This window comes from Corticium candelabrum, chromosome 3, assembly GCF_963422355.1.
Source record: "Corticium candelabrum chromosome 3, ooCorCand1.1, whole genome shotgun sequence".
NCBI lineage: Eukaryota > Metazoa > Porifera > Homoscleromorpha > Homosclerophorida > Plakinidae > Corticium > Corticium candelabrum.
This window is the reverse complement of record NC_085087.1, coordinates 8,634,114-8,659,336: the sequence shown is the minus strand read 5'-3', so window position 1 is coordinate 8,659,336 and position 25,223 is coordinate 8,634,114. Positions and strand designations below refer to the sequence as shown.

At 41.9% G+C, this 25,223-nt stretch overlaps 2 protein-coding genes across 3 annotated transcripts in view; both read left to right on the top strand.

The window, feature by feature from the left end:
* LOC134176737 (uncharacterized WD repeat-containing protein alr3466-like) overlaps nucleotides 1–1,121 on the top strand; it is a 7,394-nt gene extending 6,273 nt beyond the window's left edge. The window contains exons 22-26 of one of the 2 annotated variants that reach the window (XM_062643395.1): nucleotides 24–136; nucleotides 200–293; nucleotides 726–783; nucleotides 839–891; nucleotides 984–1,121. In XM_062643395.1, coding sequence (XP_062499379.1) covers nucleotides 24–136; nucleotides 200–293; nucleotides 726–783; nucleotides 839–888 — 315 coding nt within the window. In that variant the 3' untranslated portion in view covers nucleotides 889–891; nucleotides 984–1,121. Of the gene's footprint in view, nucleotides 1–23; nucleotides 137–199; nucleotides 294–725; nucleotides 784–838 lie in introns of both variants that reach the window. The other variant, XM_062643394.1, reaches the window with a different exon arrangement.
* A 226-nt stretch (nucleotides 1,122–1,347) lies between these two features.
* LOC134177312 (death-associated protein kinase 1-like) lies at nucleotides 1,348–19,847 on the top strand. The gene is made up of 20 exons (XM_062644089.1): nucleotides 1,348–1,440; nucleotides 1,569–1,692; nucleotides 1,753–1,851; nucleotides 1,973–2,068; nucleotides 4,408–4,509; nucleotides 4,574–4,669; nucleotides 4,722–4,823; nucleotides 4,884–4,919; nucleotides 4,982–5,074; nucleotides 5,130–5,228; nucleotides 7,303–7,395; nucleotides 9,376–9,468; nucleotides 9,530–9,628; nucleotides 12,812–12,904; nucleotides 16,160–16,252; nucleotides 16,313–16,411; nucleotides 17,122–17,184; nucleotides 17,246–17,893; nucleotides 17,959–18,147; nucleotides 18,402–19,847. Exons 2-20 carry the CDS (start codon nucleotides 1,570–1,572, stop codon nucleotides 19,527–19,529), a joined length of 3,444 nt encoding a protein of 1,147 aa, XP_062500073.1. The 5' UTR covers nucleotides 1,348–1,440; nucleotide 1,569; the 3' UTR covers nucleotides 19,530–19,847.
* Nucleotides 19,848–25,223: the final 5,376 nt, after the last annotated feature.

Genomic DNA, 25,223 nt, shown 5'->3' with positions numbered 1-25,223 from the left:
CAAATTTTAATTTGTGTTGCCAGGATGCGGATGGAATGGCATGTCAGGCTGTGCTTGCAGTTGGTGGTGTGGTGACTGCATTGTGTATTGATACGAAGAATGGTTGTGTTGTGGCAGGGATACAAGATGTTATTAAGTTTGTATATCTGAGTGCTAGGGTGATCGTTGATGTGGTGTGATGTGTTGTCTTGTTGTGCAGGGTGTTTGATCTTGTCTTGCATAAATTGGTGCAAACGAATGTCGGCCACAGAGATGCAGTTCGCAGCATTATTCACATTCCAGAGAGAAACCAGGTAGACAGTACTTTAATCACTTTCTTGTTTGTCATTAGCTTGTAGACATGCTAATGCCTACTTGCTGTTGATTGCGTTTTGCCAAAGAATTTTTTGTTTTCCTGCCTGTCTGTCTGTCTGTCTGTCTGTCTGTTAATTGGTAAGTCTCAATACTTGCAAGAGTTTTAACTTGGTAGCATGTTGTAGAAATCGTGTAGATTAATTGTAGTGCAGATTTTACATGCATGCTTTAACTTAAAGGTGCCACCATAGATATCAATGAAACCAACATGAAGGGTATAGACATTTTACAGCCATATATGTACGAGGCATAGTATGTGGCATTTTTACAAGTCCATGTATTATATACATACATAGACTTGCATGTACTTATTTGAATAGATTTGATCATTAATGTTCATGTCTGATTATACTAATTGCTTTCTGTGATAGTATGTCTCGGCTTCATGGGACAAGACTTTACGAATTTGGAATGCATATCTGCAGCGCGGTCTGTAGCTCGTCGATAGTATGACATCATTGTGACACGTTTCTTGTCTCTACAGGCAAACATTCCAGCTTTGCATCCGATGTCACAATTGAGAACAATCTGTAAATAGTAGGAACAACATCATTCCACTCATGCTGCATCCATGCTTCAGCTTATGTTTTTTTTCTATTTTGTGGTGATGCTGTACTGTTTCACTTCAGATGGAGTTGATATTTTGGACCAACGTTGAGTCTGTATTTTTGCATTTTTTAATTTTAATTTAGTTCTGGTTTGTTTATGTACTAGACGACTAATATACTTATTGCCATTTTTTGTATAACTTACAAACGTAATGCAATTAGAAGTCACTATTTTTGTATGATTCATTGAGCTAGACGAGTCCCGTAACACACACACACACACACACACACACACACACACACACACACACACACACACACACACACACACACACACACAACACTAATTCACACACACCACACGCACACACATACCATTTTTGGCGGTGCAGTACGTGTTACAGAACTAGACACTGCGCATGCTTACCAATCCAAAAATAGCACATGGCGTGAGTTTTGAAGAGAAGCGAAAAAGAGGGTGTGAAGACGAGAAAATTTGACAAGTGCAATCTAACGCAATATACCATTGAGTATACAAGTGAGTGAAGGGTTGGTGTGGTGTGTGTACAGTGTAGTGATTGTGTTGAGAGCGCGTTTTGAGTGAATTGTCGTTTGTGAAGGAAATTGAAAGGATTTAGTGTTATTGATGTGTTACTGTTATGTTAGAATGAGTGAGAGAGACATCACAACATTGAATCGCCAGCTATGGAGCGCTGTAAGGAGCAAGTCACGTGATGAGGTTGAACGTCTGTTGAATATAGGAGCTGAAGTTAATGCGTGTGATGAATATGTATGATATTGATTGAGTGACTCGTTTTATTGTTGTTCATAACAATTCACTCTAATGTAGGGATGGACTGTACTGATAAAAGCTTGTACTAATGGCTCCAAGTCATTAGTTGAGTTTTTGGTGTCTAGAGGGGCAGATGTGAACAGAACTGATGAATGGGTAAGTGTTGATAGTGAATGAATGAATGAAGAGAATGAGATTTAAATGATGTGATGAGATTTGTGATAGGACGGATATTACAGTAGAGACAAACAATAAAACACAATTATTGTCATTACAGGGTCAAACTGTTCTAATGGAAGCAGCATGTCGAGGTTATGATGAACTCATTGAGATTCTATTAACATCAAAAGCAAATGTTAAACAGAAGGATGAGGTGAGTATTTCCATGTGTTGCAGTTGAACTGTTGTATTGTATTTCTTTGAATAAACGTTGTGGTGTTTCACACCCATACTCAGGATTTGTTTCATGAGGTTTGTTTGGGATAAAAGTGTACCATTTAAAGTTACTAGGAGAATGTATCCGGTTATAATATCTGGGAATTACGTGACTTTGGACATCTACAAGATTGCATGTACACACCACTACCCTTAACGTGTACAAAAGAGTAAATACCAGAAACTGGGACGTAAATAACTGTGTTTTTGTTGTATGTACATGCAGATAATACAAGAAGATAGGCTAAAAAGGTTGAATTTGTTGTCATCATGTGGACCTCGTATATTAATTAAGTTAATAAGATTGCTGTCTTGGTATATTTTTCTATAACTCCTCTTAGCCGACAAAATGGATCTCTAACTGCTGCAGGAGGTTTGTATGAACCCCCAAACCCCTGTACGTACAGACCTGTGTTTATATAATTTTTTTGTTAATATTTTAGATTCAAAGTTTACCTGAGGTTGTTGTTTATTGATTACTTTTGTCTTTCCTTTGGAAGTGTAAATGCTGTGGGATTGACACCTTTTGTTCAATCTAAATCATATAATAACTTAAGTGGGCATTAATATCAACTAGTCACGTGGCTTGACTATGACAGTAAATACTTGAAGTAATGATATCAGTCACAGTTCTTTACAACATCAACATCACTACAAAGACTAACCCTAGGACAAAATTTGGTGCTCACAATGTGTCAAGGATTAGCATGTAATGATCATGTCTTATGCAGGTGTGATGACTCTGCACTAGGTGTCTTACTTATTGGTTACCAACTTGTTGGTCACATATTTTGTACTGCAAATTGTTTTATTACGTTGACATTGTTAGCTTTTGCTACTTTGTCGCTCAATCAGTCTGATTTAAGTTGACATCAATCTGTAGCAGAAACTTTTTGTATCATTGCAAGTACCCACATACTGTATTCGCCCGTAATAACGCCTTGGGTGTATAGAAAAGAAACACTTTTTTCTGGGCGTATACTAGGGCATTGATATTGTTTTGGTCCCAGGCGTATACATGATCGCAAAATGGTGTCGTATGGCCAGTCATCATCTAAATACTTGAAGACAGAAATACCACAAATTCTTGCAACTATCCATTTGCAAGATCAAAGGTACTGGTATCCATAAAGCATCAGCATACACGCAGAAACTAAACATTATAAACACACATGGTTGGCCTGAAGCCCGTCAAGAGCATCAGGGTAGGTAATTGCAACGAAGGCATGAGTCTAGCGGTTAGCACTTTCACTCAACACTGACACCACCTTATCAAACGCACACAGACGAGACGAATGTTTTGCGGTCCTCATTTTGTTTTGTCTGCGGATGCGTATACTGGGTTTAGACTTGGGCAAGGGCGTATAGTTAGGCATGGGCGTTTTTTGGGCTGAAAGTTTTGACCTGTCACACATGGGCGTATATATGGGCATGGGCGTTATTTTGGTATGGGCGTTATTACGGGAGAATACGGTACTTCACGTCTACATGTGTGCATGTTTTAGTAATTAATTACCACGGGGGTGATAGAAGCCTAATTGCATTAAAGGGGATAGTTTAACACACACACTACAAGCAGCTTACTTACACCAAGGTAAACAATGTAATGACACATTTGTCAATAGTGAACATGTACACATAGTTGCTGCAGCAGACAAAGTTGTACATAAGAACATTTGTCTAATGTTATGAATTAGTGGTCTTTAGGTAAATGCAGAGAATTCCTGTGTAACTTCAAAACTAAATACAGAAACATTATTAGGTAAATCTCTAAATACATTATTTTATTTAATCAGCTATTTCCATGATTGGAAGTATGAGGCAATAGATAGCTGGATAAAGTCAAAGTTTCAAAGAGTGGGACGGCTATGGTTGTTGGCATGTGTAAAATATAATTAACCACAAAGACTTTCCTATTTGATTGACGGTTACTAGGCAACATTGACCAATTTCAAACATTACAAACACATAGAAACAAAACTGTTGATTAGCATAACTTGATTTGTTTTGTAATGGTATTTGAGTAGATCTCATTTATTATAAGAAAAATGATGTGAAGTTGAAAGTGTGTCAAGTGTAGGAGAGAGAGTTGGAGATGATTTGATATTTGATTAGAAAGTGTTGATTGTGTGTATGCTGCAGCATGAGATGTAGATGAGTGTTTTAGTAGCAGACATGGTGTTGTATTATGAGTAGTGATGGATAGTTTGCTGGCAGTTGTATTGTATTGATTGCTTGTTGGACAACACATTGCTAATATGCATTATATGTGGTTAGTTTGGTTTGACTGCATTTGATTATGCTATGGTGAATGGTCACATGTCAACTGCTGGTCGGTTGGTGTTTGCAAGTAAAAGAGTTGAAGATCTTACAGTTAAGGTGTGTGACAGTCAGTTGTGTTGAGAGAATGAAATGAATGTGTGTGAGTGTGTGGTGTGTGTAGACTCGTCCTCCCGTGTTCCATTGGGCATGTAAGAACAAGAGAGTTGATGTTGCAAGTAATATTGTGGAACATCACGGAACAGAATGGAAGGACAAAGTAGGGATTTGTCGACTTGTTGTGATTGTGTCATTGAGTAGTGTGTGAACAGAATGGTCGTGATGCATTGGATATTGTGGCTGTTTATGACAACATGGACATTGCCGACATCATCCTGAAGAGAAGACTGCCAGACGGCAATGATGTGGAAACGGTACTGTTTGTCTCTCTGAGCATACTTTGCATGTTGTGTTGTTGATTTTTTGTGTTTCAGACTGTTTCTATGTCAATGGAAGATGTTGCAGTGGAGGTTTGTGTGTGTCAGTTGTGTGTTGAGAGAAACAAGGAAGTGTGACTGTATGGATTGTGTAGACTCGATGTGTCGTGTTACACTGGGCACACAAGAACAGTAGAGTGGATGTGATAAGAAAGATTGTGGAGCAGGGAACAGAAGTGAAGGACAGAGTTAGAAATAAAATGTCAGTCATTTGTATGACTTGTTATTGTATTGTTGATGCAGTTGGGACGAACATTTCTTCACTATGCTGCTGATCATGGCAACTGTGATGTGGTTGATGTTCTCTTGAGCAACAATGCAGATGTTGACGCTTCAGACAAGGTAAGTGTATCAACAGTAAATATAACAGTAGAGCTTGTTTGCCAGATCTGCCAGCGCTGTGCTCGGCGCATTTGAGCTGTAGCAGAAAAATGAGGGTGCAGGCACATGACAGCCAGGACTGGTATCTAGGTTGAAAAAGCGAACAAAGAACATCACCGCAGACGATCGATGCATCGATCACCCCTTTTAGTGCTGTGCACATGAAGAGTTGTCCTCTAGCTAAGCGCACACTGGCTCCTAGGTTTTCCAACGTGTGTACAGCCGCTGAGAAAGACGAGTCACTACTGAACACGGAAGCTGTTTTGCTGTCGTTGCACACGACACTGTGAGCTCGAGATTCTAAACAACATGGGTTCCGCATGTGTGCATACATTACTCTGATTTCGTGGTAATTTATGTGCACATGCGAAAACAACTTGTACCAGGCCCTCTTCTTCGAGCACGTAAGAGTGCCTGGGTACAAGTAGCCTGCGTAGCTCTGTTATGTTGCCAGTAAACTACATAAAAACTAAACGAGAATGGTAACTATAGAGGGATCTTGTATTTTAAAATCTTAGAAGAGCTCTCTGCAACGAAAGTAGGATATGCTAGACGCTGTTTTCTCCCAGTAGACTTGACCCTCTCCTCTCACAGAAGATGAAGGTAGCACAATAAAACTCAACGGTAATTAGCATTACCCTTCGTTTTATTAATCTACGAAGAGAAAAATTCGGAGAGTTCAAATATGAGGTTCTCTTAGAGAGATCTGAGTAGGCGGACACGCGCCTTTCAAACAGTGGCTGGGCAAAGTGTTACAGGTGCAGAATGACTTTGATTGAGCCTTAGACTTTTTTACCCAAGCACAATGATGTAGACGGTGTAGCTAGTATTGTAGTATGTAAGTTGTTTACACCCTGCATAGTGTGTAGACTCGTGACCATGGCAATATACCGCCCCTTCGTCATTCCCAGATACTCCGCGGCTCATAAGGCATCTAGAAGCCATGCTGATCTCCAAAGCTGAGCACACCGAACTGCTACCTTATTAAATTAAATTGACGTGGACGTAGGACTAGAGAACAGCAAGAAGGTGCGTGTCTGCCTACGCAGTTTTCTTGAGGAGAACATGTACACTTCCTTGACATACTTGAACCTTGTGCATATTTCTTCTTGTGGATTAATAGAACGAAGGCTAATGCTAATTACTGTTGAGTTTTATTGTGCTAGCCTCATCTTCTGTGAGAGGAGAGGGTCAAGTCTGCTGGGAGAAAACGACCTCTAGCATCCTCCTTTCATAACAAGGAGCTCTTTTAAGGCCTTAAACACAAGATCCCTCTATAATTACCATTCCTGTTTAGTTTTTGTGTAGTTTACTTGCAAGATAACTGAGCTACGCAGGCAGTTGATTTGGTGTAGGCGGAGCTTAGCATCAATGACGTCAGCTTGGCGCATGCTCTGTACATAACTCGTATTTTCTCCGCTACCAAAGCGACGGCTGGGCTGAAAGCAGTGCAGCACGGATTTTCACGATAAAGCCTACATTTAGAGATGAGGTTGTATTGTCTGTTGGGCTTCTCCTTTACACTTTGTTGCATATATGATTTGTGATATTTATAGTAAGTGTAGTGCATTCTGTATGGTAGAGTTAACCTGCTAACGTTTGTTCAACGTGCAAACATTGAGAAGAGTGCTGTCTAATGAATCGCCTTTTTTTGTGGTGACTGGAGGGTGTGGGAGGTTGGAGTTTGTGCTTCCTAAGGTGGTTTAAGAGAATTTTACCCAGAAACGTGTCTACTAGTTGAACATATGACATGAAAATTATGTTTCAATCAAGAACAATCATTAGAATGAAGTCTACATTAACGTTTTAGGAATATTTTTGGTCACAGATCTGATGTTCTTAGTTGTATAAAGTTGATATCAACAACCTGTTTAATGAAAGATGTTACTTACTCTTTGCAATGTGTGACCTAAGATAGGTTTTGTACTAGTATGTTGATTTTATGTTCACTAAATGCTGCAGATTTACTAAGATTTGTGAAGGCATGTTGTCATATTCTTACTGACTCATTCCATTACAATTGTATGTGTGGTAGGATGGGAGGACACCTTTCGACATTGCTGTGATAAGTGGTCACAAGTCAACAGCTGGTCAGTTGTTATCAGTAATGCAGTCAGTTGCATTAGAGGTGAGTAACAGTTGTCTTACAGCATAATGAGTGGATACAGTTTGGGGGGGTGGCCTCGACGCTAGTCCATCTTGGGCTTACGTGGTGGAGTAACGCACGCGTTTATACAAGAGGTTCACATGACCAGAAACAAAGTTGCCACTATAAGGCGAAGAATGGCGTGGGGACACATTATGCATAAATACCCTCCATTACTCATTATCCAATTAATCAATAAACTTTTTAAATTAATTAATAAGGTAAGCTCTTCCTGGTTCGTCGTCATCACGGTCTGTCAGTCCGTAATTATAATAATCAACCTGGGAAACGTTTCCAGCTGAGTTGGCTACAGATCAAACGACAGCCGGCTGCAGATCAGCAGAACATTACAACTGTGTTGAACTTCAAGGATGATGTGGGTTTATGTAACATCAAGAAGCAACAAACACTTGCCACGCTAACGGCGATTGTAGCCATGTAGTCTGCAGCTGTGCTTGCACCACCCTTTGGATTGCAGAGGTCCTGAGAAGACATCTATTCACAGAATGTTTGGGGCACAGGTAGTAGAATTACACTTGCAAAGCAGCACCAGTTCTGCGTGCAAGCACAGACTTAAATTTTTGTTTATATTTTGCTTTTGCTTTGATTTCTGTGATCTCACGCCTCGTTTCTTCTCCGCCGACCATTCTATTGCTAATTAACTGTAACTGACTTTACAGGCAACTCCTATCAATAATCATTAACCTAATTTAATTGCATACATAATATTTGAACAACCAATCGCAACATGAAAAAGTCATCACGTGACAAAATATAGTGTCCTTACGTAACATTACGCACGTTACACCACCACATAAGGGGAAGATGGCCTAGCGTTGAGGCTAACAGTTTGGTATTAATTGATCGATCATTGTTGTGCATGCAGTGCCCTCGGTTATCATTGTGTGTGTGTGTGTGTGTGTGTGTGTGTGTGTGTGTGTGTGTGTGTGTGTGTGTGTGTGTGTGTGTGTGTGTGTGTGTGGTGTGCGCTTGCACGTGTGTGTGTGTGTGTGTGTGTGTGTGTGTGTGTGTGTGTGTGTGTGTGTGTGTGTGTGTGTGTGTGTGGTGTAGCTCGATTGATTCGTAGTGCATTTGGAGAATGAAAACATTTGGGACCCTGCAGGGTTACAAGTTCAAGTCACAGTGATGGCAAGCTATGGCATAATTTCCTTAAGCAAGAAATTTACACACAATTGCTTCTCTCGACTTGGGAGTATAAATGAGTACCTGGTCATTGAGTGGGGTGGACATGACCGCTGACTTGGCAGTAACATCATACAGCAGACGAGTACTTTGAGCTATGGTGTCTAGTCCCAGAGCTGTGTCATTGCCAGTGCACCTGGATGACTCCGGCCAGGCTCCAGGTAGATTGTAGCGCTGGCTCTAGAGGCAGGGGAGCTATCTCCGCAACTTACCTTAAGGCTGACGTCGAATGACGTGAAGGGCTTAACATTTGTCCATTTGTGTGGGTGTGTGCGTGTGTGTGAGTGTGCACACGCGTGTGTGTCATCAACGTTTGCGCCACTTGCTGCTGTAGCTCTTGATTTACAACATAGATAGGTTTTACATCATATGTTGAGATGTTTAAATTAGCTTGAGTTTGTGGAGTAAGGTTTGTTTAGAGAAGAAGCCGACATGATAAGTTCCTGTCGGCATGTGAGTGTATGGATTAGTTTGAATGCGGCATTTGATGTAGACACTTGCAAGCTTTGATCAACGAATATGATCTCCATATTTTGTTGGTTGTAATGGTATGGACAGAAAAGAAGCGCACTACAACATCTTGTTACTAGTATTTTGAGTCACATGACATATTGTAACTTTGTAAAATCATGCAAGCATGCAATAATTGTGCAATCAGCATTAAGTCATACCAATTTAGTGCTCTCTATTTTTGTTTATATTTCCTTTTATGGAATTGATTTATGAGATTGATTCTCTTTCTTTGATTGTTGATAATAGAATGTGTGGAAGTTGCTGCAGTGGGCATGTAGGAATGACGTGGATGTTGCAACAAAGATTGCAGAGAAGTTTTGTCAATCAGTGGAGAAGGAGGTGGGAGTTTTCACAATACTGTTGATTATGTGTGAAAGATGTTTTTGTGTTGTGCATGCAGTCTGGTCGCACTTTACTTCACTTTGCTGCTCAACTTGATCATCGTGAGGCAGTCGAGTGTCTGTTGGAGAAGAAGGCTGATGCAGATGCTAAAGATATGGTAAGCAATATTACGAACAGTTTGACTCATAAAGGGGAGCTCCAACAGAAATACAATCTCAGGGTTCTCGCTAGAGATTTTTGTGAGCGTGGCGGGATGGGCGGGTCCACTACACCCGAACATACACACTGGAGCCTATCTCAATTGAGGTAGACTTTGCATTCTAGCTATTGTGTGTAACGTACGTTCAAGTGACCTGGCAAGGAGATCAACTTTGATTGCCAGTAAGCCCTTCTTAGGGATCTTCATCGATTGCGCATGCACACGTTTTGTAAGACGAGCTACAGAAAGTTTGTCTAGTCAGGCGTTGATGGACGTGGACGACCATTGTTGCTTCCCATGAAGCCATGACATCTAGAGTAGATTCTAGGTGCACACTTCCTGGACAAGAGGTGTGCTTTCCGGGTCACTGGACGGGCATCCGGGACTAGAATCAGAGGCAGCGCATCTGGAACTGCAATCAACACTTATGTGTACGTCTAAAGCGAGACTATCATCCTGCGGTACTTTGCAAGAGCCTGGATTTGTGGCTATTGTCACCTTTAGTATTGTGTTTCAGTAGTATGAAATTCTCAAACATTCCCTAGCTGGAAGACTTTGGACTCCTAGCTACCATTTCTGATCGTGGCACAGCGCCACGCTGCCACTCTGTAGCGAGAACCCTGCAATCTGATCTCAAAATGTAAGCTTTATCATGAAACTTCTTGCTGTGCTACTTTCAGGCAAACAGTCGCTTTGGTAGCAGGGAAAGCGTGTGGTATGTACGGAGCATTCGCCAGGCCAGCCTCGTACCCAGGCCCTCTTGCGCACCCAGAGAAGAGGGCCTGTGTTCACATGCACATACATTACCTGGAAATCGGGGAAATGTATGCACGCATGCGGAACCAATGTTGTTTAGAATCTTGAGCCGATAATGTCGTGCGCAATGGACAGCAAAACAGCTTCTGTGCATCAGTAGTGTATGAAGTCACAGTGATCCATCTAGACAATTTTAGACTTTGTTTTTGTGGCAGCTGTTTGGAGTGTCGAGTTTGTCATTCCTCGATCGCGATGTCTACTTGTACAGCAGTCAGGCTGTTTACAGTGTTTGCTTACTGAGAAGGACTGCAACAGAATGTACAGCTTACTTTGGGAATCTTTATCTGTACGACAGACGGTCTTTCACTCAGATCTGCCAGCGCTGTGCTCAGCGCATTCGAGCTGTAGCAGAAAAATGAGGGTGCAGGCACATGACAGCCAGGACTGATATCTAGGTTGAAAAAAGCGGACAAAGAACATCACCGCAGACGATCGATGCATTGATCATCCCTTTTAGTGCCGTGCACGTGAAGAGTCGTCATTTAGCTAAGTGCACACTGGCTCCTAGGTCTTCAAACATGTGTACGGCCGCTGAGAAAGACGAGTCACTACTGAACATGGAAGCTGTTTCACTGTCATTACATGCGACATTATGAGCTTGAGATTCTAAACAACATGGGTTCCGCATGTGTGCATACATTACCCTGATTTTGAGGTAATTTATGCACGCATGCGAAAACATCTTGTACCAGGCACTCTTCTTCGAGTGCGCAAGAGGGCCTGGGTACAAGGCTAGCGTTAGGCTTGTATGTTGTGGGCGCTAAGCTCCGCCTACACCAAATGAATTGCCTGCGTAGCTCAGTTATCTTGCCAGTAAACTACACAATAACTAAACGGGAATGGTAACTATAGAAGGATCTTGTAGTTTAAGGCCTTAGAAGAGCTCTCTGCAACGAAAGTAGGATATGCTAGATGCTGTTTTTTCCCAGTAGACTTGACCCTCTCCTCTCACAATAAAACTCAACGGTAATTAGCATTACCCTTCGTTTTATTAATCTACGAAGAGAAAAATTCGGAGAGTTCAAATATGAGGTTCTCTTAGAGAGATCTGAGTAAGCGGACACTCGCCTTTCAAACAGCGGCTGGGCAAAGTGTTACAGGTGCAGAATGACTTTGATTGAGCCTTAGACGTTTACCCAAGCACAATGAGTAGACGGTGTAGCTAGTACTGTAGTACGTAAGTTGTTTACACCCTGCATAGTGTGTAGACTCGTGACCATGCAATATACCGCCCCTTTGTCATTCTCGGATACTTCATCCTCTATCGCGGCTCATAAGGCATCTAGAAGCCACGCTGATCTCCAAAGCTGAGCACACCGAACTGCTACCTAAAATTGACGTGGACGTAGGACTAGAGAACAATGTACACTTCCTTGACATACTTGAACCTTGTGCATGATTCTTCTTGTAGATTAATAGAATGAAGGCTAATGCTAATTACTGTTGAGTTTTATTGTGCTAGCCTCATCTTCTGTGAGAGGAGAGGGTCAAGTCTGCTGGGAGAAAACGACCTCTAGCATCCTACTTTCATTACAAGGAGCTCTTTTAAGGCCTTAAACACAAGATCCCTCTATAATTACCATTCCTGTTTAGTTTTTGTGTAGTTTACTTGCAAGATAACTGAGCGCAGGCAGTTGATTTGGTGTAGGCGGAGCTTAGCATCAATGACGTCAGCTTGGCGCATGCTCTGTACATAACTCGTATTTTCTCCGCTACCAAAGCGACGGCTGGGCTGAAAGCAGTGCAGCACGGATTTTCACGATAAAGCCTACATTTAGAGATGAGGTTGTATTGTCTGTTGGGCTTCCCCTTTACACTTTGTTGCATATATGATTTGTGATATTTATAGTAAGTGTAGTGCATTCTGTATGGTAGAGTTAACCTGCTAACGTTTGTTCAACGTGCAAACATTGAGAAGAGTGCTGTCTAATGAATCGACTTGTTTGTGGTGACTGGAGGGTGTGGGAAGTTGGAGTTTGTGCTTCCTAGGGTGGTTTAAGAGAATTTTACCCAGAAACGTGTCTACTAGTTGAACATATGACATGAAAATTATGTTTCAATCAAGAACAATCATTAGAATGAAGTCTACATTAACGTTTTAGGATGTTTTTGGTCACAGATCTGATGTTCTTAGTTGTATAAAGTTGATATCAACAACCTGTTTAATGAAAGATGTTACTTACACTTTGCAATGTGTGACCTAAGATAGGTTTGTACTAGTATGTTGATTTTATGTTCACTAAATGCTGCAGATTTACTAAGATTTGTGAAGGCATGTTGTCATATTCTTACTGACTCATTCCATTACAATTGTATGTGTGGTAGGATGGGAGGACACCTTTCGACATTGCTGTGATAAGTGGTCACAAGTCAACAGCTGGTCAGTTGTTATCAGTAATGCAGTCAGTTGCATTAGAGGTGAGTAACAGTTGTCTTACAGCATAATGAGTGGATACAGTTTGGGGGGTGGCCTCGACGCTAGTCCATCTTGGGCTTACGTGGTGGAGTAACGCACGCGTTTATACAAGAGGTTCACATGACCAGAAACAAAGTTGCCACTATAAGGCGAAGAATGGCGTGGGGACACATTATGCATAAATACCCTCCATTACTCATTATCCAATTAATCAATAAACTTTTTAAATTAATTAATAAGGTAAGCTCTTCCTGGTTCGTCATCATCACGGTCTGTCAGTCCGTAATTATAATAACCAACCTGGGAAACGTTTCCAGCTGAGTTGGCTACAGATCAAACGACAGCCGGCTGCAGATCAGCAGAACATTACAACTGTGTTGAACTTCAAGGATGATGTGGGTTTATGTAACATCAAGAAGCAACAAACACTTGCCACGCTAATGACGATTGTAGCCATGTAGTCTGCAGCTGTGCTTGCGCCACTCTTTGGATTGCAGAGGTCCTGAGAAGACATCTATTCACAGAATGTTTGGGGCACAGGTAGTAGAATTACACTTGCAAAGTAGCACCAGTTCTGCGTGCAAGCACAGACTTAAATTTTCGTGTATATTTTGCTTTTGCTTTGATTTCTGTGATCTCACGCCTCGTTTCTTCTCCGCCGACCATTCTATTGCTAAATAACTAACTGACTTTACAGGCAACTCCTATCAATAATTATTAACCTAATTTAATTGCATACATAATGTTTGAACAACCAATCGCAAAATGAGAAAGTCATCACGTGACAAAATATAGTGTCCCTACGTAACATCACGTGCGTTACGCCACCACATAAGGGGAAGATGGCCTAGCGTTGAGGCTAACAGTTTGGTATTAATTGATCGATCATTGTTGTGCATGCAGTGCCCTCGCTTATCATTGTGTGTGTGTGTGTGTGTGTGTGTGTGTGTGTGTGTGTGTGTGTGTGTGTGTGTGTGTGTGTGTGTGTGTGTGTAGCCTCGTCCCCAAACTCACGTGAGCCTGGCAGTGTCCAGTTCCCGTATAACACTTTCAGCCTCCTGTGTGTCTGGAATCACCGCGCCTACTTTCACACACTTCACTAAGTGTCACCTCACGTCATAGTCTTGGCACCCCACGTGACTAAATAGTACTAAGTCACAAACTCAATTAGCTTATATCTATCTAATGTGGGACCCAGCAGATTGTGTATCACGCCCAAGCTTCCGAACAGCGCATGGGGACTCTCCACAGTGAGTGATTCACCACGTTCACGCTATCCAAATCTCAAGACGACTTCAGCATGTGGAAAGGTGAGTGTATTCCTAGCTAAGTTATTGTCCTACTCGCGTAGACTGGCGAGCCTGTCAAGTCTAGTTACAGCGATCTGGACTCCACGTGTAGTTCACTCGTTGTTTCTGCGGACAAAGATGTCTTTTCCCCCTAGAATGGCCCTGAAGACTTCAAGTTTACTCTCCCAAAAGTCATCATAATTGAAAACACGGAGAGCGGACTGCAATTCCATGTCAATGTGTCTCTTGTTGCCATTGCGCGCCCTACTGGCCATTAGAGTCTGTGCACTAGCAAGGGCCGTGCAGATAGCGGATGTGCGACGAAACAACGAGTGAACTACACGCGCAGTCCGGATCGCTGTAACTAGACTTGGCAGGCTCGCCAGTCTACGCGAGTAGGACAATAACTTAGCTAGGAATACACTCACCTTTCCACATGCTGAAGTCGTCTTGAGATTTGGATAGCATAAACGTGGTGAATCACTCACCGTGGAGAGTCCCCATGCGCTGTTCGGAAGCTTGGGCATGGTACACAATCTGCTGGGTCACACATTAGATAGATATAAGCTAATTGAGTTTGTGACATAGGTACTATTTAGTCACGTGGGGTGCCAAGACTATGATGTGGGGTGACACTTAGTGAAGTAAGTGTGTGAAAGTAGGCACGGCGAGTTCAGACTCACGGGAGGCTGAAAGTGTCATACGGGAACCGGACACTGCCAGGCTCACGTGAGTCTGGGGGGACGAGGCTGTGTGTGTGTGTGTGTGTGTGTGTGTGTGTGTGTGTGTGTGTGTGTGTGTGTGTGTGTGTGTGTGTGTGGTGTGCACGTGTGTGTGTGTGTGTGTGTGTGTGTGTGTGTGTGTGTGTGTGTGGTGTGCACGTGTGTGTGTGTGTGTGTGTGTGTGTGTGTGTGTGTGTGTGTGTGTGTGTGTGTGTGTGTGTGTGTGTGTGTGTGTGGTATGCACGTGTGTGTATGTGTGTGTGTGTGTGTGTGTGTGTGTGTGTGTGTGTGTGTGTGTGTGTGTGTGTGTGTGTGTGTGTGTGTGTGTGTGTGTGTGGTGTAGCTCAATTGGTTAGTATGCATTTGGAGAATGGAACATCTGGGACCTTGTAGGGTTGCAAGTTCAAGTCACAGTGATGGCGAGCTATGGCATAATTTCCTTAAGCAAGAAACTTACACACAATTGCTTCTCTCGACTCAGGAGTATAAACGAGTACCTGGTCATTGAGTGGAGTGAACATGACCGCTGACTTGGCAGTAACATCATGCAGCAGACGGGTACTTATGGGCCTTGGTGTCCAGTCCTAGAGCTGCGCCATTGTCAGTGCACCTGGATGACTCCCGCCAAGCTCCAGGTGGATTGTAGCGCTTGCTCTAGAGGCAGGGGAGCGATCTTCGCAACTTACCTTAAGGCCGACGTCGAATGACAGGATTTTAACATTTGTCCATTTGTGTGGGTGTGGGTGTGTGCATGTGTGTGAGTGTGCACGCGCGTGTGTGATGTTTGCGTCAGTTGCTGCTGTAGCTCTTGATTTACAACATAGATAGGTTTTACATCATATGTTGAGATGATTAAATTAGCTTGAGTTTGCAGAGTAAGGTTTGTTTAGAGAAGAAGCCAGCATGATAGGTTCCTGCATGATAGGTTCCTGTGGGCATGTGAGTGTATGGGTTAGTCTGAATGCGGCATTTGATGTAGACATTTGCAAGCTTTGATCAATGAATATGATCTCGATATGTCATTGGTTGTAATGTTATGGAACAGCAAAGAAGCGCACTACAACATGTTGCTACTAGTATTTTGAGTCATGTGACATATTGTAACTTTGTAAAATCATGCAAGCATGCAATAATTGTGCAATCAGCATTAAGTCTTACCAATTTAGTGCTCTCTATTTTTGTTTGTATTTCCTTTTATGGAATTGATTTGTGACATTGATTCTCTTTCTTTGTTTGTTGATAATAGGATGTGTGGAAGTTGCTGCAGTGGGCATGTAGGAATGAAGTGGATGTTGCAACAAAGATTGCAGAGAAGTTTTGTCAATCAGTGGAGAAGGAGGTGAGAGTTTTCACAATACTGTTGATTATGTGTGAAAGATGTTTTGTGTTGTGCATGCAGTCTGGTCGCACTTTACTTCACTTTGCTGCTCAACTTGATCATCGTGAGGCAGTCAAGTGTCTGTTGGAGAAGAAGGCTGATGCAGATGCTAAAGATAAGGTAAACAAGCCCTTCTAACTTTCATGGGACAGGTCATGGCTGTTGGAAGCAAATATACAGTGGTCTAGCATTAGACTCTTACCCAGTCTTCTTCTTGTGTGCACTCCACGTGTTTTAGCGTGTGCTTTTTTGTTTACACGTGCTAAAACGCGCGGAGCACACACGCGAGGAGAGGACTGGGTAAGAGTCTAGTCTAGCATAATGCGCTAAGAGTCATGATTAAGTCACATCACTTAAAACATTTACAATACTACCAAAACAGATCTGTTTTTTATAAACAGAACTAATTACACATAAATGATGTTAATTGATTGAACCACAAAATAGATAAATTCCTTATTGGTCATTTTTTGTGTTTTAACTGAGGGTAACTGCTTTATTCTTCTGGTGGAAGTTAACGTTTCATATACTGGTCTGGCAAGCACTGGACCTGCTGGACCAGTTCTGTTGTCCTTGCAAGTTCACAGTAAAGTATGCCAAGCCAACATTCAAACAAGGCATGTGAGGTCGTTTACATCCTTGAAATGGTGCTGTGATTGGTTAAGGGATATTTGCCGTTTTTTAATAATGGAACCACTCATAATAAATGACTTTTTTGCGTGGAAATGTGTTAGATATATTTCTTTATCTGTGATAGCATTTCTCGTATCTTTGTATTGTTTATTACCTGTGATATGGACATTTTTTATATTTGTATGTTATTTTATCAGGATGGCAGGAGGCCGCACCAACTGACTGATGGTGAACTGAGAAGACGACTGAGGAAAGCAATAGTGAGACGTTTATGTAGTGAGATATGGTGGTGTGTGTAGACTTGATGGATTGTATTGTCAGGATGAACAGAAGTATGCTGTTCTGTATGCTGAGGGCACAGTGAGACCCGAAATCATGAAATTGTGTTTCATTGGTTCAGAAGGAGCAGGAAAGACGACACTCATGGAGGCTCTCAAACGAGGATGGTTAGAATGGGCTTTCTTTGCAAATGAGAACAAAGCAGATGACCCAGATTGTGAAGAGGAACGCACAATTGGTATCAACGTGATGACAGTCGATATTCCAGGAGTGGGTCGCTTCTCACTGTGGGACTATGCAGGTCAAAAGCAGTTCCACAAAACACACGGCCTATTCTTTTCTTCATCCAACTCGTTCTTCATCCTGCTAGTGAGTCTAGCGAGAGGAAAGGAGAGACAACTATGCAGTGCTGAGGAGTTGCTAGAAGAGCTTCAGTATTGGCTCTCATTTCTCAGAGCCAGTTTGGATGCAGAGTTTATACCCACAGTGTTGATAGCTGCCAGTCGAAGAGACACTTATGATAATTGTCAAGATTTATTGGAGTGTGTGGTCATGCACCTTTATGAAGTGTTTAAAGGCAAGATCAACATAATTGCAGACTGTATTATTCTTGATTGCAGAAAGAGTTCTTCTCCTCAATTGAGACATTTGAAGGAAATTCTTCTTGATTTCAAGCAGGAGTTTCAAAAGGTAAGCATAAAACAAATCCTATTCTTTTAGTTGGTTGCTGATATAGATATTTATGTTTCATTCAGTCTGCTCCTCTGTATCCTCGTCTTTGTCAGCCAGTCGTGTCCAAGTTGCTTCCTTCTCTTCGTAAGAAACAAGAAGATCTGTTCATGGGGAAGGCAACACTCATGGAAAGTATTGAGCAGGAAGCATGTCCAGGACAAGAGAAGAAGGTTGTAGAGAAGGTAGTTGATTTTCTGGATGATTCAGGAGAGGTGAGACAACTAGCAGCTGTCTAGTTCGTTAGTTAGGCTGTGTGTGTGTGTGTGTGTGTGTGTGTGTGTGTGTGTGTGTGTGTGTGTGTGTGTGTGTGTGTGTGTGCGTGCATGTGTTGTAATGTGATGTACAATGGAAGGACATGCGTTGGTGTGCCTTTGCGACATTTTGATGTAGTAGGATTAGTGACATCATTATTTCTTGACATTTATTTATGTCCCAAGGTATGTGCTATTGTTTCGTTCTGTGTTAGATTGCTGTTGTTGGTGATGTGGCTGCTCTCAATCCTGCCGGTCTGCATCATTATGCCATCGGTCCTCTCATTGCTTCTGAGAAATTCAAGTGGCACGTCAGGTCAAAGAGGAAGGATGGCACAGTAACAAGAGAAGAAGCAGAAACGGCAATCAATCATTTCCAAAAAGATAAGAAGATTCAAGTTCAACTCAACACAGATAAAGTTCTCGCTCTAAATGAATCTCTTGGTTTCTGCTTTAAAGTGGAAGGCAGAGACAACACATACATGTTTCCAGCTCTTTTGCCTTCTAAGGATCTGTCTGTCATGTGGAAGAGAGACGAGAGTAAGAAAGTGTATGTCGGTCGACGTCAAGTGTGCAGCAGTCAGACAACAATCTTCAGTCCATCTGCATTTGGCATTTTTCAATCTAAAGTTTGCACTAAATTAGATAAAACAGCACTGCTGTGGAGGAATGGACTGATCACATCACAAGGTGATACAGTTTCTAATCGTGTGGCATGCTTGGTTGCTATGGTGGATCCTGTTCGTTCTGTCGATTTTGTGTGTCGTGGAGGTAAGGCAACGCAAGCAGAATGTGTTTCCCTGCTTGACACTGTCATGTCTCTCTGGAGAGATATGTTAGACAGATACAGTCCAGGCACTGAATATGAGACTGAATATTTGCACAGCAAGCATTTAGAGGAACACAAAGAACTGAAACAAGTTGCTGCCTACTCAGAGGAGGAAATCAAGGAAGCAAAGACAAAGAACAAAGGGCCACTTACTGTAGTAAAGAAAATAATTGGTGATAAGCTAGTGGAAGATAATCTTGGTGACCTGCTGGTTATTCTCCCTTCCAAACAAGCAACTCCACTTTCTCCCAGTCCAGTTGTGAAGGCTGTTATTGAGTATGGTGTAGACCAATGGCATTCATTTGCAGAAAGATTAGGTTTTAATTTCTCTCAGATTAATGTCATTTGTCATGACAAGGTCTCTCTCGCTGACAAATTGTCTGCAATTATTCAAGTGAAGACTGAGGAAGTTGGTGATACGAAGAAGATAGATGATCTGCTGTTGGAGGTGTGTGCACTGTTACCGGATCCCATTGATGCAGCAGTCAAGAGAAGCTTGTCATCTTCCCAATAGAATTGTAGCTCATAAGTGTGACCGTTATATAAACATTATAGTTTCATAATTTCTGTGTTGGTGTGCAGAATGTGAGGTGCCTGTATCGACTAGCCATCATTGTGCCCTTTGTTTTACACAGAAATTTTATCATTATCAGACATCATGATTATTATATGCTTTATATGTATTCACAGTATATTGATACGAATACAGAGTTTAGATACAATTGCCAATAAGAACACTGAACATTGTTAATCCACCAAACAATCATTCAATGTTATTAATTAAAGATATTCATAGATCAGCAGTCCATATACACATGCAAATTCAGTCTATTTGATCACATCTTTGCACACAGTGTTTACTAAATTTGAAGTCATTTGTTGTGTTTGCTTCTACCAGCCTTAGCTTGTTATTGCTAGCCTACTAGTGCAGTACAAAGTAACAAACAAGTTACAAAGAAAACCATAGTCTAGAGAGACTAAAACTGATGGAAAACCTAAAATACATAGACAACTAAGTATGCACAGTGACATGCCAGTGTTGATATCCCAACCTGTAATACAAAATAATAATTTCAAATTTTGCTAATTAACACTTTCTGTATCCACACAAACAGCAACAGGAAACGGTGTGGCAATAACAGCATGACATTTGGGTAACATTATTTTTGTCACTAATAAAAAAATTTTATTTGGATTATGCATGTAGCTACTAGACTAGATCTACCAATGGAATGTGAGCGATTTAGTTTGGTTCCTCCCACCGAGTGCGTGAACCCTCGCGGAAAGCAAGTAAAATGCTTCGTCTAATTCGATCACTCGGTTCACGTGTTTTCGCGTCTCTCTCAGCAGAACAATAGCATCCGGACGAGCAACCGCTGACGTACAGCGTCACACGTCATTCATTGCATAGTCTAGCAAAGCTGCTGTAGTGTCGCACACAGGAATGTGTGTGTAGCTGCTGGATGGGCACACGTGGTCACCATGGGACTTGCGTATTGCGTGTGTGTGTGGTGGCTTTGCGCATCTGGTTTTGCTGCAGGTGAGATGTTAGTGTGTGTGCGTTGCATTCAATGTTTGCATGCAGTGTAGTAGCTGACGTGGGCTCCACCCATTACAGTACTAGCCCGCAAGCTCGTAAATCGACGTAAATAGCACGTAAATCGAACTTACGATCATCGTATTGAAACCGTAAATTACGCCGATCCTACTCGTAAATAGACGTATTTATTCGTAAATGGCCACTTTACGTTCATTTACGGTCATTTACGTAGCAATTACGGGTCATTTACGATTGTTTTACGTTTAGAGGGTTTACGACTCGATTTACTCTAACTTACGTCAATTTACGTTGTGAAAACCGTTCATATACTGGGCATTTACGTAAATTTACGTCTAATTATGGCCTAATTACTTTTCAATTACGGTCATATAAGTAGCAGTTACGTAGCATTTACGACTGAGTTTCCGTATATATGCATGCAGTAACGCGAGAGTGCAAATTGCCACACCGATGTTCAAATTTCCTTTATTATCAAACTAATTATGTTAATTACAAAATAATATAATACAAATTACAAAATCACAGTTAAATTATTTGACAGTTTTCTTGATTCCATATAATTTTTTCCTGCCGAATGAAAAGATCAATGATAATGTCATGAACGTACACATGTAGATAATGCTAATACATTTAGTGCCCTCGATGGCAGTCGTCTTCTTCTGCTTCCAGGTAGAATCGTCTTCCCATCGATAATTTGAATTATTTCAATCAAAAAAGAATCTGTATAAAAAAGATGTCTAATTGTAAGTCAGAGTATCTATATATAGCTATTTTTAGAAATCTTGTCGTTTAGCTAGAAGTCCCAGCGCCACGGGGCAGCCCATTGTCGTGATTGTTCAAAAGCATGCACCTGTCGCTTGGAAGTGGGTACGCTACCTGCAGCTGTCGCTATCCCTGCAGCTTGGAAATCTATTTCACCTGTTACCACAAATTGAATTTAAATATTGTGATAATGAATTACAATTGTCACGTGCACGACAGATACGTAGTTCCGAGCTTGCCATTGGCGACAGCTGCAGGTTTTCCAAACCTTCATCACCGACTGCCCGTTCGTGATCAAGAGGTGGATGTCGTGACGAGTACTGCGTTGGTAACGTGTCGCGACATACGGATCTGGAATTCCTAGGATGACGAGGCCGTCGCGATCGTCTAGATGCACACGGAACAAAATTTATCCCAAAAATGCATACAACAGTGCAAAACGATAAACACTTACGCTGTGTTACATTCGTGGCGTTTTATGCGCTGCCGAATGTCTTGCCTAATACCAACTCTACAGTAGACTTTGACCACAGGCCTGTCAACATATTTATGCCTACTACATCACCAAAAACTTATCATGTTGACATTACTTTTTGAATCGAAGTTTAGCTCATAGAAGCCTTTTTGTACGTCTCGTCTAGAGAAGGTCTTGCCAATACTATAGGCAGCTAATCGAATTTCAGCTTATAGCTAGAGAATGCACGATGTAGTCTACTTAAATCAATTTTTGTCAATCATACATAATTAGATAGCTAGATTCTTAATTGCTTACCGTGTATTGCAACCGGTCTTTGTTGCCTTTCACCAGTCCTAGCAAACCATCCATTCTTGGCACGAAGCGTCTAATGACAGCTCAACGTCTATCAACCACAATTGTACACTGCGTAGACCCTCCCATGGGCGGAACCTTCATTTCACACAGATTGACGGCTCCGTCAAACGTTTGGTCTATAGCCTTGTGTAGTACTCTGTATACGGCTTACGCACATTTGCATGTACTGAACGGCGGTATTATTCTTAATTAATTAATAAAGATGAATGTTGAAGAGCTCCTATACTAATGTCAAATGATGGAGTGGAAGTAATCACACAGTGCACGTGTCATTATGACCTAGCGATGTTGCGTAAATCAACGTATCTAAATAAGACGTAAATAGACGTAAAATACGAAGACACGTAAATCTTTCGTAATTTACGTTGCAAAGTGCATGCGCAAAGCTACACTTCGAACGTAAAATACGACCCAGGATCCTAGATTACGAAAAATTACGTGTCTTCGTATTTTACGTCGATTTACGAGCGTGCGGGCCAGTAGTGGGCCATTGCCAGGTGTTTGGGATACTGACGTGTTGCTAAATGGTTCATTAGCTTCATGGGTATACACAGATTTTTGGCCGTAGGCGTTCCAGATCCTCGTGTGTGTGTGTGTGTGTGTGTGTGTGTGTGTGTGTGTGTGTGTGTGTGTGTGCGTGCGTGCGTGCGTGCGTGCGTGCGTGTGTATTGGAATTCTTGCAAAAAAATGTTGCGATGTACTTCTAGTAATGTTGATTTCATTCAGGTCGACCTTCTGTTGTAGCTCACAATGCTAGTGCTCAACTCGGTCAGCAAGCTGTGCTGACATACACTGGTCAAGACTTTCACAAAGTTGACTGGCTGTTTAATTAATTTAAAGGGCAGACAGTGAATGACGACGACAGTCACATTTTGCATGGAAACAGTTTTTTTTTCGTATCTGCATTTGTGTGTTTGTTTTCCTTACATATGTCTGTTAGTTTCGATCTTTATTCACCTTCTAACTTACTCTACTTCCTACTTAATTTTGTTTATCTTATCATCATGCTCACATTTCCCACACTCTACACACAAACTCTATTCCATCATAGGTGCCACCTCTTCATCGGCTCATAGCAGCAAACAATTAACGTTCAAAATCCTCTCTTTGACTTCCTGATTCCCGGACAAAGATGTTTCAGTGCGGCAGTATTTAATTGCTTCGGAATTCAGGAATCTCCTGAAGAGCAGCCAGTCGCTCGTTTTCAAAGAGACGACTGCCATTCAAGTCGGCGAATACCGCCTGCCCCCTTTGCACTGGAGCGCCACGTTGGGCTGCAGAACGACCGTACAAGAACTGTTGAAGATGGGGTACAATCCGCTCCTGAAAGTGCGCGAGACCGGCCACACGGCTCTTCACTCTGCCGCTCTGTATGGTCCGATGGGTCGGTGGCATGTCAACGACACGTCTCGCGTGTTTGCACGCATCGTTCCCATGCTGTTCGATGCTTTGTTCATCCAGGACAACAATCTAGCGACTCCGTTTCATCTCGTTGCGTTTGGAATCAGTGGAACCAATCGAGCGCGGTTGTATGAGATAATGCTGCATGTTTTCTTCACACAGTTGAAGAGTCGGCCCGAGAAGGCGAGTGACGTTCTCAATATTTAAGATCAGCAAGGCAACACGATGATGCATTATCTTGCCTGGTGCTCGTCTCTGTCGGAGAAGATTTTGTTGGATCTTTGGGAGTTCGGTAATGATTGTATGTATTTGTGTGTTGTGTTGTTGGTTGGGATGTCTGTGTTGCTGTCTGTGTGCGTGTTTGTGTGATTATCTGTCTGTCTGTCTGTCTGTTTGTCTGTCTGTCTGTCTGTTTGTTTGTTTGTCTGTTTGTCTGTCTATTTGTTTGTCTATTTGTTACTTTGTTTGTTTGTTTGTCTGTCTGTTTGTCTGTTTATTTGTTTGTCTGTCAGTCTGTCTGTTTGTTTGTTTGTTTGTCTGTCTGTTTGTCTGTCTGTTTGTCTGTTAGTTTGTTTGTCTGTTTGTTTGTTTGTCTGTCTGTTTGTCTGTCTGTCTGTCTCTGTTTGTTTGTCTGTTTGTTTGTTTGTCTGTTTGTTTGTCTGTCTGTTTGTTTGTTTTTCTGTTTGTCTGTTTGTTTGTTTGTCTGTCTGTTTGTCTGTCTGTCTGTCTCTGTTTGTTTGTCTGTTTGTTTGTTTGTCTGTTTGTTTGTCTGTCTGTTTGTTTGTTTTTCTGTTTATCATTTTCTTTGTTTGTATGTCTGCTTGCCTGTTAGTGTGTTTGTCTGTCTGTTTGTTTGTCTGTTTCTCTTTCTGTTTTTTTGTGTGCTTACATTCATGTGTACGGATTTGTAACTTTATCATCAGACATTTCCTTTGACAGCAAAAACAAAGAGGGCCAGACCGCATACGACATCAGCGTGAAACACAACAACAAACCAATCATCGAACTGTTCGGTTCCGATGCAACAGCCACACCTTCCACCCTCACAAACTCCTCAAGCAAACAACACAAACGCGAAAGTGCAGACGCCATTTTGATCTACACAACTTCAAAGAGGACAAAGAAACGAGAAGGAGGAGGAAACCGAATCGTTACGATCCGACCTTCCACGACGAAGTTTCAAAGTTCTTGCAACTGGACGTTCAGAAAGTGAAGAAAAAGAAGAAAAAGATGGAAAGTCAGTCTGAGACTGGCAACTTGTCTGATAGTGGTGAACACGAGACGGTCGATTGTTGTGTCGTTTTTGTGATGTTTGGTGTTGTTGGGTGTAGATACGGATGTTGAGAAGTCAACGGAGAGCAACAGTGAGGAGGTGGGTGGCAACAGGAGTCGTACGAGTGTGGAGTCGGTGGTTGTGTCGTCTTCGCTGTCTGTGAATCTCTCGAAGAACTTATATGTTGATGGTGAGAAGTTTGAGTTGTCGTCGCAGGTGAGATATTCACAGATAGATGGACAGACAAACAGACACACACACACACACACACACACACACACACACACACACACACACACACACACACACACACACACACACACACAAACACACACACACACACACACACACACACACACACACACACACACACACACAC